This window comes from Limanda limanda, chromosome 12 (genome assembly GCF_963576545.1).
Source record: "Limanda limanda chromosome 12, fLimLim1.1, whole genome shotgun sequence".
In the NCBI taxonomy this organism is placed as follows: domain Eukaryota; kingdom Metazoa; phylum Chordata; class Actinopteri; order Pleuronectiformes; family Pleuronectidae; genus Limanda; species Limanda limanda.
In genome coordinates this window covers 21,385,236-21,398,596 of record NC_083647.1, presented here as the reverse complement: position 1 = coordinate 21,398,596, position 13,361 = coordinate 21,385,236, and the positions used below count along the sequence as shown (strand labels likewise).

Below are 13,361 nucleotides of genomic sequence, written 5' to 3'. Positions count from 1 at the left end.
CATTGGTTTTTTAAGTTGGTCCGAAGAATTGACTGAAAAGGATGGGTTTGTATTAGCCTGCCCATCCTATAGTTTTACTCACTGCTCTGCCCCACGGGGCCTCTTTTAGCACAGTTATAAGGTCGACGTAAATAAGGCCACAGGAGAAGTATTGTCGAGATGATGCAAGAGAACATTTAATGTGTATTTGGTTTTAATGGCCTCCGGACTTAAAAATACTGATTCTATACTTTTCAAATTCATATTTTTGCTGGTTAAAAAACATTTTAAACACTAAAGTCTCCCCATATCGAAAACTTTTAATGAGACAAATTTTGTTGTGGGTCGTCTTGGTCCATTTTGTTATCATCTGAAACCTTGTAAAGTCTACAAACATCCAACTGTTTATCCACTCTTATAACCTTTGGGTTAATTTCTACATCTTTACCCCACATAGAAAATATGAGTTATTGTTTTGTGTGTAAAGTAAATATGTTAAAAGAAGAATGGCAAAAGTTTTGATATAGATATATTTGCCATCTTTCAAAAGCAAAACATAGCGGGAAATCAAAAATAGACCTATATATATATCTTGAATAAAACTAATATTTATATGTTAGACAAGATTTAGATAAAGACTCGTTTAGACATATGTGACTTGTCTTTTCGTTTGCCTGTGTATGAACTAGGGTAACTAAGACTTTGTTTTACATTAAAGAAACATGTTTTGTTGTGGATGAATAAAATCCAAAGTGAAAAGAGACAAAACATTATATTATAGTCCCACAATCCACACTAGGGCTTTTTTCTTTTCTGGTGATGTTTAAGTATTTCAAAATGTTGCAGATGTGATGTTATGGAAGTTTTCTGGAAGCGGGTGAAAGGAGAACTCAGTTAGCAGCAGAGTTTAAAGTAGACTTGATGCATCAAGGAGACCAGAAGGTGGATAAATATACAAACCCTTACACAGTAACATGTGCAGTTGTCTCCACCAAGTCTGAAGATGTCTCCCACAGCCTCCCAGTATATCTCCCTCAGCCTGCGTCACCCATTCTAACAGCACATCCATATAATTGCTGTCACTCAATGTTACATGTATGTTTGCATCCCATTAGACAGTTAAGCCTTACGCATGCATTCCTAAATCACATTGTGTCCTTACGTCTTGTCCCTGGTGAAATAAGGAAAAGAGTTGGAGTTTGTGAGAGTTGAAGTTTGTTGTCTCTCTGATTGTAGCATCTCAGTCAGATCTGAACGTCCCTCAACGTAGACACTGTGGGTTGGTCGTTTATCTATAACCTGACCTTGGGTCCTACTAAGAGATAGAAGGGAGTATCTGTGGAATTAGACAGACACTATTCTCCTGTACAGATATAGTGTAAATACAGTATACATCATATATAGTGGCACATACAGTAATGTGTGAGGATGGTCCAAAACTCCTCAACAGGTCATATCTCAAAATCTTGTAGAGCAGGAATATGCCCTGCACAGTTTGGACCGTCTGCAGTAAGAGATGGTTGAGAACCGTATCGATGCTCACCAAGTTTCTGGAGATGTTCTTTATTCCTTACACATAATTAATAATGCAGACATGTCCGATTCTTAACTAAAGTCATTCAGAAAGATTACAACTTTACAATATCAGCAGTAATACTGTAAGTGCAGTGGAGGTTCCACTGTGATGTCAAAAATCATGCTCATAGTTTTGAGACTAGATTTAACATGGGAACAGAGAATCCTTCATAATATTTTAAATGTCACTCTATACTTTTGATCTATGCATTGAGACTTTTGATGAAAAACGCAGAATAAAAACTCTTTATACTAAAACGGACGAATATAAACAGATTTTGTATACGTTCCTCCATCTATAAACTGTAAAACAGTTTGTCTTACAACCTTTAGCTGTTGTGTCATAATGCTTTGAATACTTATCTGACAGAATTTCACATTTTCCACAGAGGCATAAGTTGTTTTTCTTGGATTGTCGCTCCCTGACAGCCTCATTTTCTCTCATTTACAGACCAACTTTAATATTTATTCCACTAAATTTGAGCTACAACTTTTCCATCTTCAGCAAATACCAACAACTCCCTCATTTTAAACCGTTTGTGATCCACGTGTCCACTAGATGGCGCAATAAGACACAGTATAACTTACTGGGTCTTAAATTACCAAACCCTGAGTGTTTCATGCGGATGGTGACGTGCAGTACATCCACCAGGGGGCGGGCTTTGCTTTTATTCTCCGAATCCTTACAAGTGTGTCGCTTTGCAGCTGCTGATTGGGCCCAAGGGGGGGCAGTGACGTATAGAGTGACGTCATGCACCAGTGTTTTGCTCAAATGTTGAGTTTCAGAGTCACTTTGCTCGAAGTCCAGTGGGAAAGAAGAAACATCATCTACACCTGACTCCGTGCGTGTGATGGTGAATCAGACCAATGTTCTGCTCCTTCTTTCTCATACCTCCTTCTCAGCTGCTGTTGTTCCTCCTGCAGCTCATTTCCTGAGGAGCTGGAAGGAAAAAGGAGGAGAAGTCAGAAAGAGTTTTATTAAAAAAAAATCCTCAGGAGACTCAGACTCTGTCAGAGCGAAATGAGACAATTAACACCTGATCTTAATTAAAGCAGATGTGAAATGTTTATATTGATGTAAAGAAACCGTTGTTTTTTTAATAGGAAAGAATCACTTCCCCTCGTTGCACTGCTTCCTTTTATTCTCTGGAGTATATCATGCACCAATCAGTTCATAAACAACAACCTGCAGCCTCGATAACAAAAGGCTCGATAGCCCCATACCCTCCACTTCACCGCGTCCTCATTATTCGGAGGAATTAGCCGGAACATTTGGACTAATTACCACTAATTGGCCATAATTGCCGTGTGCCAGAACAGGGGAAAGGTTCTGATTGAGATGATTAAGAATGTCTTGCGAAATTCCGTAATTAACGAAGGCGGGAGCAAGGTTTACCTCGCGGAAACATGCTGTAATGTTAATTGGCTGCGAGTGACGTGCACGCGCCTCGGCTGCGATCCAAGACGGTTCACTTTAGCTGTAACATAAAACCTCGGTCATGTGATAACGTGGCTTCATTAGAGATAATTGTGAGGCAATTGGAGCAAATGGATTGTTGTGATGTGTGCGCGCATCTTTAAATTGGAACCGTGCGTCTGGAAACATGCGGTGCGCATCAGGTTATCCTGCTGACAGCATGTAAAACACACACACGCACAGGCACAGACACACACAGACACACACGTATCTCCATGACTTCAGAGGAGATTACATTGATTTACATTGATTTCGTGGAGACTTACTTTCACCTCAACCATAGTTACTACTTACCTAATCCTAACCCTGCCCATACTTTAACTCTAACCATAACCTAAACTTAGGACTGTCTAAGCCTTAACATTTTATTATTTACATTATGGGGACTTGCGTATTGTCCCCATAAGGTAGACTAATCCCCATATTGTGTAAAGTGATTTAAGTCCCTACAGCATGACACACACACACGCACACGCACAGTAAAACACAGACACACACTTATCTCCATGACTTCAGGGGAGATTACATTATTTTACATAGATTTACTGGAAACTTACTTTCACCTCAACCATAGTTACTACTGCCTAACCTTGCCAATACTTTAACCTATACCTAAACCTAAACTTAAGACATGTCATAACCTTAAAATTGTATTGTTTACATTATGGGGACTTGCTTATGTCCCCATAAGGTAGACAAGTCCCCATATTGTGTTAACTGATTTAAGTCCCTACAGCATGAGTAAGACCTGGAACACACACCCATATACACATACACACACGCACAGACACACACAGACACACACGTATCTCCATGACTTCAGAGGAGATTACATTGATTTACATAGATATCCTGGAGACTTACTTCAACCTCAACCATAGTTACTACTGCCTAACCTTGCCAATACTTTAACCTATACCTTAACCTTAACCTTAACCTAAACCTAAACTTAAGACATGTCCTAAATTGTATTGTTTACATTTTGGGGACTTGCTTATGTCCCCATAAGGTAGACAAGTCCCCATATTGTGTAAACTGGTTTAAATTCCCAAAGCATGTGTAAGACTTGGAAAACACACACAAACACACACACACACACACACACACACACACACAAACACACACACACACACACACACACACACACGCACACACAAACACACACACACACACACACACACACACACAAACACACAAACACACACACACACACACACACACACACACACACACACACACACACACTCACACACACACACACACACACAAACACACAAACACACACACACACACACACACACACACGCACACACACTCACACATACACACACTCTGTGTCTCCATGATTTCAGGGGACATTACATTGATTTACATAGATTTTCTGGATACTTACTCTTACCTCAGCCTATATGCCTAACCCTAACTTTAACCTAACATAATCCTAAACCAAACCTTAGCCTAAAACTAAACTTAAAATACGTCTTCACCTTAAAATGTAATTATTTACATTATAAGAACATGCTCTTTGTCCCTATAATGAAGACATGTCCCCATATTGTGTAAAGAGATTTCTTCCTGGAATACACACATCCAGGTTTCTGCAGGACTTTGCATTAACTTCAATTCATTTAGGAAAGAATAGGCTATCCAAACTTATCCCTAAGCTTAACCTAACCCCCCAATACACACCCACAGACACACACACCCACACACAACCACACACACACTCTCGCTTTGACAGCTTGTTGGTGAGGTTGTAGCCCATCTGAATAAAAACTGTAAAACTGCATCTAAACCTTATTTATGTTAGAAATGAAACTCTGAGTCTAGTTTAATACTCAGCAGAGAATAAAACGGATCACAGTTTTACAACAAACCGGATCTGCCACCAGAAGACGCTGTGTTTCTTTAACCACACAACCTGCAGCCACAGACTCACAGACTCCTGCTGCTGCTGCTGCTGCACTGACCCTTTAGCAACAGACACCTGCTTCATCTCACAGGTTTCCTGCAGCTTAACATCAGGGTTTCAGCTCCGGTTTGATCCTGACAACAGCAGATTGTGTAAATTAGACGTTACATCTATTTTAAGTCTGTGCTGCTTAATCTCAATCATTTTGGAACTGAAGAGGAACAAAATATCCTGAAATATATGGACTAATATAATTAAAATAAGCTGTAAAAAAATTAAAGACTGCTTTTAAAATATCCTACAGCAAAGAAAAAAAATCACAATAATAATAATAATATAAACTCGTTTAAACACCTTTTTGGCTCTAAAATAATAGTTAATTTATTGTCTGTTAATTAAAAATACGTAGAAATAGCCACTTAAAAGCTGTGCGTAAAAGTGAAATTTTCCTGTCATCGTACGCAATATTTACACTCTTTCTTTTTATGCTTCTAAGTAGATTTCTAGAGATGACACGTGATGCAGTTGAACTATTGTTGCATCAAGGTAAAATGCTGCTCGTGCTTCAACACCTTTAACCTTCGCAGGAGAGCCTCTCCTCCTCAAGACTCCGTTGTTCTATTTACTTGTGTGTGCGTGTGTGTGTGTTTGTGTGTGTGTGTGTGTGTGTGTGTGTGTGTGTGTGTGTGTGTGTGTGTGTGTGTGTGTGTGTGTGTGTGTGAATTAAGGTAATAATATCAAAAGAAAAAAGACGATGGGAGGGAGGTTGTTAATCATTTACGCAGCTCCTTTACACGCGGATGTGTATTTATTTACTTATCAGTATCAGTCAATTTCCCGCCCCGCAAGTGCACTTTTGCATGTCTGAGTACGATAAGGCATAACACAAACAATCCTGCAATCACTGGAGGCCTCTCATGGCCATTAAAAGTCAGTAGTTCACCCGAGGAGTGGTTCTCCAACTCTCAAGTCCACACAGGCCTCCTTTCATCAAGAGGGCCCTCGTAAACATCACTACAGTTAATAAAGTGCATTGTGGTCACTGCGAAGGCTCGAGGTGCAGCGACCAGCAACAAGTCGCCAACTCCAGATGTGGAGCAGCTGGAGCGGGAGTGCGAGCCGGAGCGGGAGCGCGCACACGCACCGCCCGCAGCCGAGCATCTCTCTCGTCGTGGTTACAGTGCGGAGGGGTAGCACATGTCTTGGAAGTGACATTACGCACGGAGGGAAGGAGGCTAGGGCTGTTTGGTATTGTTGCCGATGCCCCGCCTCTGATGGTAGCCTTAAACCTGGCACCCAGCTAAAACAAACCAAAGCCAGCACCGAGCTCCCACTCAATCCAATTAAGGCGGACTTGAGGCGCTCTCCTACGTGTTCATCATCTACCACAGGATCGACGCTGAGACAACAGGAACCAGAGGAGGCTTTGGCCAAAAGAAGAGAGGCAACAAAAAAAAAAAAAGAGAAGGAGCGATTGCCTTGCCTTCTAATTTCTCCCTCTCCAGCCCCAGAACAATGTCGATGAGCCCTAAGCATACGACTCCTTTTTCTGTTTCCGATATCCTGAGTCCCCTCGAGGAGAGCTATAAGAAATTAAGCATGGAGAATAACAACTTGGGGGCACCGCTCACTTCTTACCGGCAGCCGCAGGTCTCCCAGGCGGCGATGCAGCAGCACCACATGGGCCACAATGGGACTGTGTCTGCGGCGTACCACATGACGGCGGCAGGTGTCTCCCAGCTGTCACACTCGGCCATGGGGGGCTACTGCAACGGCAACCTGGGCAACATGGGCGACCTGCCGTCGTACCAGGACGGCATGAGGGGCAGCGCCAACGGCTGGTACGGAGCCAACCCGGACCCACGCTTCTCCACCAGTGAGTATCCCGCACCTGGGCTTTGAATCCGGCTTCGGGTGGTGACTGGTGCCCGCTTGGGTGAATTTTACGCACGGTGCCTCGCTTCGGTCCACCGTGCGTAATTACGCGCAGAGGAAAATACTCTCCATGTCGCTCTTAGTCTCGATTTTTGTCTTATTTTGTTATTATTAAATTAAGCCAAAAATAAAGCTTAATAATAGTTGATTTAATTCATGGAGGGCGATATCTGTTCATAAAGAAAAAGTCTCACTACAGGAGCGTGACTGATAAAATGTCCCTTTAAGCGTTGGGCGTTTATTTAAGATAATTTATTAACCTGTGCCGACTCTTTCATCGCATTAAACCAACAACACTGTGCCGTCAGTGGTGAACTTTAGCCGCACTTGTTATTTGATAGAATTTCTCAGTTGTGTATTTATGAATCTGGACTTTGACGCGCATTGTGTGCTTGACATTAATGGATGAGGGCACCTGCCTCTGATCATCTGTCTTTCTTCTGCTCAGCTGTTTGTCAAAATGCACAATGTGGTCGTGTTGCACTTTATGATTAATAATTTCAGACTGAGTTTTAGGGAATTAAAACACTATAATTGTGTCCTTCAAAACCCATATTTCTCTGGTGTGTTCCTTATAAAAACCGGCTTGTAGAATTCATTGTATTCATGTTCTTTTCTTCTAGTTTCTCGCTTCATGGGCTCGTCGTCGGGCATGAACATGGGCAGCATGGGCAGCCTCAGCTCCCTGGCGGACGTGGGCAAAGGCATGGGCTCCCTGTCCAGCACCCCGCGGAGGAAGAGGCGAGTTCTCTTCTCCCAGGCGCAGGTGTACGAGCTGGAGCGGCGCTTCAAGCAGCAGAAATACCTGTCTGCGCCGGAGAGGGAGCACCTGGCCAGCATGATCCACCTCACCCCGACCCAGGTGAAGATCTGGTTCCAGAACCACCGCTACAAGATGAAGAGGCAGGCCAAGGACAAGGTGTCCCAGCAGCAGATGCAGCAGGACGGGGGGTCGTGCCAGCAGCAGCAGCAGCAGCAGCAGCAGTCCCCACGGAGGGTGGCCGTGCCGGTGCTGGTGAAGGACGGGAAGCCGTGCCAAGGCACCGGCCACACGCCCACCTCCTCCACACAGACCCACCACCAGCAAGGAGGCAACATGATCATGTCCAACAACACGTCCGGCCTCGGGCAGCACCAGGCCGGGCAGGTGGGCAGCACGGGCCACTCTCCGGACCTGGCCCTCCCGCACTCCTCCAGCCCCCCGTCGCTGCAGGGCCAGGTGCCCGGCCTGTCGCACCTCAACTCCCCGGGCTCGGAGTACGGCTCGGCCCTGCAGTGCTCCGCCCTGTTGTACGGCAGGACGTGGTGACAAGAGGCGGCGGCTCCGAGCTCACACCTGCACAGGACCTCGAGTTGCACCGTGTAAAGGTGATGCATATCTGAAAGAGAAGCCCACCTCCTTCCCCTTGCATTTTCCACCTTTTGGAAAAAAAAGAAGAAAATAGTAAAAAAAGACGAGAGACTCACATGGAAGAAAAACACTCAGTCCTGAAACTGCAGGATGGTGAAAGTCTTGGGATTTATTTATGTAAATTATATTGAGAACAAGAGAAGAATCGCGTAAATGCGCAGAAAGAGGAGAAGTAGAAGCTGGACAGGAAGGTGGAGAGGAAACTTCGATTCCCCCCCCTCACAAACAAACAAACAAACAAACAGACACTTGCTGATTTAAGATAGAATTTAATGTAAGCCGTAGATCTAGCTTGTATATTTCTGTAAGAGGTTTGGATTTTAGCTCTCTGTTGTACAAAGTTTTTGACGCTATTGACGGTTTGTTGTCGTTTCATTGGTATTTGTATACGTTTTATTTCTTTGTAACTTATATAGATATTTGACTTACTACAGAACAGTCCTATTAATAAATTATGGAAACACGACAGATATAAGCTTTTTCTTGTGGAACCTATTTTTACGCACAGACCTAGACATGGGTTTTTGGAGACATCAAACAATTATTTACGAATACAAACATCATATCATTTTTTATTATTCGTTTAATCAGTTCGTATTTCTCCTCCTTTTTTTAAGAAGGTAGTTTTTTCTACTAATTCTTGGGTTCATTGTGATAAATAACTTTTAAAATGCAGATGCAGGTTTTCTGTTTTTTTGCTCAACCAGTCCAGGTTTTGCAAAGTGACAAAATACAAATATGAAATCAACACTCAGACTCTAATTCTGCAAAGACGGTTGAATAGTGGAGGCCTATTCTCCAGTTTCCTCCTCGCACACACCTCAGTGTTATCGTGACCTGCAGAGCATACTCAGCCTTTTTTCTTATTCTCTTTCCTTGTGTGTGTTCGAGTCCCTGGTGTTTGTGTGCTCGGCGTGTGTGAGTCAGGAAAGGTGAGGTCTCTCGGCTCCCACATCAAACACACTCGCAGCTCAAAGCGCTGCAGCTTATCGATGGAAACCCCTGAAGTATTCTGCTCAAATAAGCGCTCTGCTATCAGCCGCTTCATCAATAATCTATCAGGGGATTGTCAGGAGGTTTGTGTCCGTGACAAACACCTTTTGTAAAGTTAACCTATAAACTGTCGTCTGCGAGAATGAAGGGATATTTATTCTATCCAAGTTATTCATTCTGTCAGCATTTGCTCTTCAAAATAAAACAGGCCTAATACTACGATTATTATTTGTGGATTATTCTCCAGCCAACGAATAACGATATATGTGTCTTAAATGTTAAATTATGTGGTTGCTTAGCGACGGGGGTTAAATTAGATGGATTCCAAATTATCTGAATTAAATAAATGTACATTAGAGGATTTTTTTTTTTTTATTGGAACGTTTTTTCTTGCAGTTTAAAACATTTTTACATTTCATTCATTGGCCACATCTGGAAACTCACTTTCTAACAAACCTTACCAACTTAACTTCTTTGGGGACATCGTTTGATTTAATTCTTCAATTTTTAATTTGTATTTCTATAGCACCAAATCACATGCATAATTATATTTAAATTATTTAAATACCTAACTTACCTTATTATCTAAGGCACCTAACCTCGTATAGGAAACTTGTACTATCGAGGCCTAACAGAGTTACAGAGAACGAGCTATGATCTTGACCCAGAACGAGAAAGCAGACGTATCGGTTGACCTATATCTCCTAGTGACGACTTAAATAGCATAATAATAATAATAATAATAATAATAATAATAATAATAATAATAATAATAATGGTCCAATTTTCGTTTGCTACAAATAAGCCTAATAAAATGATACTAATAACCAGGTGTATGTTACAAATAACCAAAAATGTATGTTACAAATATAGAAGAATTAGTTTTGTGTTAGAATATGACAAAATAGATGTTGGTGTTTCCTTTTTTTTATTAATAAACAATAATAAGCTGCATTAATGCTCCAGGACCAGTTTGCACCTGACTCGTGTTTTATACATCCTGTCTTCTGCTCCCTGGTTTGGATCTCGAGGTGTTTACTGCTCCTCCTCTCTCTGTTTCCTGGCATGTTAGGTTGGGGAAATTATATTTGACCTACGACTGCGTTAAAATGGTTATTTATCCTTTTTATTTTATGGGGTGAGGGAGGGGGAAGGGGGTTGATTCAAACTTCAAACATGTGCTCCTCCATCGCAGAACCTCTCAGAGCCCCTCAGAGGTTTGGTTTGGTGGCTCGGACTCAGTTGGATGTGATTTTTCCTGACTGGTTAATTTCTTGAAACATTCATTTATATTTTAAACACGCAGCTTTGAAAAAAATTATTTGAAGGACCTGTGAGTTTCTCCTGCACTCGCGTATCTTTGCCACCGAGCAGATCCCACCAACTCCTCTAGGCTCCTTTCAGGAGGGAATCTCTCCAGCATCACACAACATCTTCTATTAGGTGTTTCGCTGCGCCTGTTTTGTTGCGCACAGAAGTGAGAAGTTTGGGATTACATTACCATGTCTTTGGCGCCGTGTGTGGTCTTTGTGTGCAGCTTGTAGCTGTTGAGAATGACTTGTTGGAAGCGTGTGTGCTCTCATCGCTTCCTTTTGTAGAAAGCCACAGTGCAGCTCCACAAGTCCTCCTGGCTTTATGCGGGGCTGCTCTCCCCGAAGCCCAAGCAATTAGTCCCTAATCTCCAGGTAATCATATTTGAGTTAGCGACGAGCTGCATGTGAATTTCACTCGTCGCTTTAGCCTCAGTTTCACTTTCGTGGATAATGTGCAGCATCCATATCTGTGTTTGTTGTTAGTGACCGTGGAATGAAGTCAGTGTTTAAAGAGGGAATTAAATATGGCTGCGTCTGGAAAAGTTCAGGCTGCAATAAATTCTTGGGGGAGAACAAGAGCTGATTTAAATCCTCATGGTGACTTTGACAATTTAAAAATAACAAACTATACATATTTCATTTTTATTTAAATTTCACTTTTAAAGTAGTAAAGTCTTTTTTTTTCCTCATTGGAAATTTAAAGATGTCCCCTTTTATCTCTAAAAAAATTGAGAATAAATATTCAGAGAACACAACGGCTCCTCAGGATGGAAAAACTTAAGTCGTTTGAAATGTTTGCAGCCTTACTTATGCTTTTAAGACACAGACGATAGACGTGAGAAAGAGAATATAATCATTAACAAATTAAATAATACTTCAAATGATTACTCCAAAGTACACCATAAAGGTTAGGAGGGTAACAATGCCAAAATTCAAATTAAAGAGTCTTCGTTGGACTCATTAATTAATGTAGAAATTTGATTCCTGGCATATTCCTAATCATGTTTATATATGATTAACTTGCTTTAATTTGAAGTAAGAAATCTAAGGAAAAAAACTAATGAAAACATAATTTGTTGAAGTGAATTACAGAAATGATTTCTTATTTTTTTAAGAATTACTTTTATAAGGTTTTTGTAAAAGGATGAATCTGGTGCTGTCCACGGTGCTGAAATAGAGCAACACATTATTCTTCATTATTAACAACAACATGTGGGTCTACACATCAAATATATAAACAAGACAAATCCAACAATTTCCATCACATTATAACCAGAGACTTGACAGAGCTACTTTTCACATATGAAACCCTAATAACCACATTTAGAGCTGGAATGAAACAGTCTTCTTTTTAAAACACAACGCCTCTCACTCAACATTTCATCGCAGCAGGCCTCAGCATTCACGTGCATTACAAACAGCACAATTACACAGCGACTGCAATCACCCCCCTTTGGTAAATGTTATTGTCAGCTAGCAGCAAGAAAATCTTTAATTGTCCAACGTTTATCTGCTTCTTCAATCCATTGTGCAAAGAGCACAAACGAGGGTCATTTGTGCACTGAAATATTTTTGCATGCAAAGCGAGGCACAAGATGCTGTAATACTTGACCTTTCAGCATAATTGTTGCAGGCATGAAATGCAGCATTCAGAGCCGGCTGAGTGGAGTCTTTTCTTTCTCCCTCCCTCTGATGAACAAATCACATTTCATACACCTCCCGTCTTTGGCTTTGTTTCTCAGGAGGAAAACTTCTCTGGGGCTGGATGCCATTCATTTTCATTTTAATGAAACTGCTGAAGAGGGGGTAGGAAAGCATGAATCACAAGATTTTTCAATTCAAGACTCAACGACTTAAAGCCAGAAAAGAAGAAATGGATATTTTACATTTTGACAAGTCATCAGTTGATTAACACTGGGCAGCAGGATTTTAAATATCTTGCTCAAGGACACAAGGTAGGAGAGAGACTGACTGTGGAGAATCACCATGAATCAGTTGTTGCAGGAAAAACTGCAGGAACTTCAAAACCAAACAGAAATAAAAAAAACTATATTTTAAAAGAATTAAGTTATAGAAGACAAATAAGCAAATAGCATTTCTTTCGCCCAATAAAGTATTGTTTAATAATATACACAATAATTCTGTATGTTTTGATCTTTTACAAAAATGTAAAAGATTTCGACTTTTGTCAAATATATTTTCACTATTCATCTTCTCTACATGTATTATGGGAATATACAACACAACCAAAAACAAATACTTGGACACAAATGATCATGATAACATTTGCTTTTAACAGTTACAACCTCTTGTTAAAGGTAGTTTGAAAGTTTCTGGAGAACTTAAACTTAGTTTTTTAACAAATGTATCTCCTCCTAAGTTTATTTGAACTAAACCCCAAACCTCAAACAAATAAAATCTGGTTTTGATGTAACGATATTTAAGAGTAGCACAGGTTTGTTTTCTAATAACTTCTGTTCCCTCGGAATTCTGAAACTGATTTGTTGTCATGAGTTTGGTGGTTGAAGATCATGTGTTTTAAAGAGTGCATCATCTGCATAGAGTCGAAAGTCCAACTGAGAGAAGTTAGATCGTCTGTAGCTTCAGCTGGGACCTGAACCTGAGAGGAACATGATCATAACATGAGATCTGACTGCTTAGGAGTGGAAAGGCTTTGATAGCTGTGGTTAGTTCAGTTCCTGTGGTTAGTTTAGTAGCTGTGGTTAATTTGTTAGCCGGGATTAGTTTAGTTGGTGTGGCTAGTTG

At 41.0% G+C, this 13,361-nt stretch overlaps 1 protein-coding gene across 1 annotated transcript; it reads left to right on the top strand.

Annotated features, from left to right (window-relative positions):
• Nucleotides 1–6,458: 6,458 nt before the first annotated feature.
• nkx2.1 (NK2 homeobox 1) lies at nucleotides 6,459–8,187 on the top strand. The gene is made up of 2 exons (XM_061083250.1): nucleotides 6,459–6,819; nucleotides 7,502–8,187. Exons 1-2 carry the CDS (start codon nucleotides 6,459–6,461, stop codon nucleotides 8,185–8,187), a joined length of 1,047 nt encoding a protein of 348 aa, XP_060939233.1.
• Nucleotides 8,188–13,361: the final 5,174 nt, after the last annotated feature.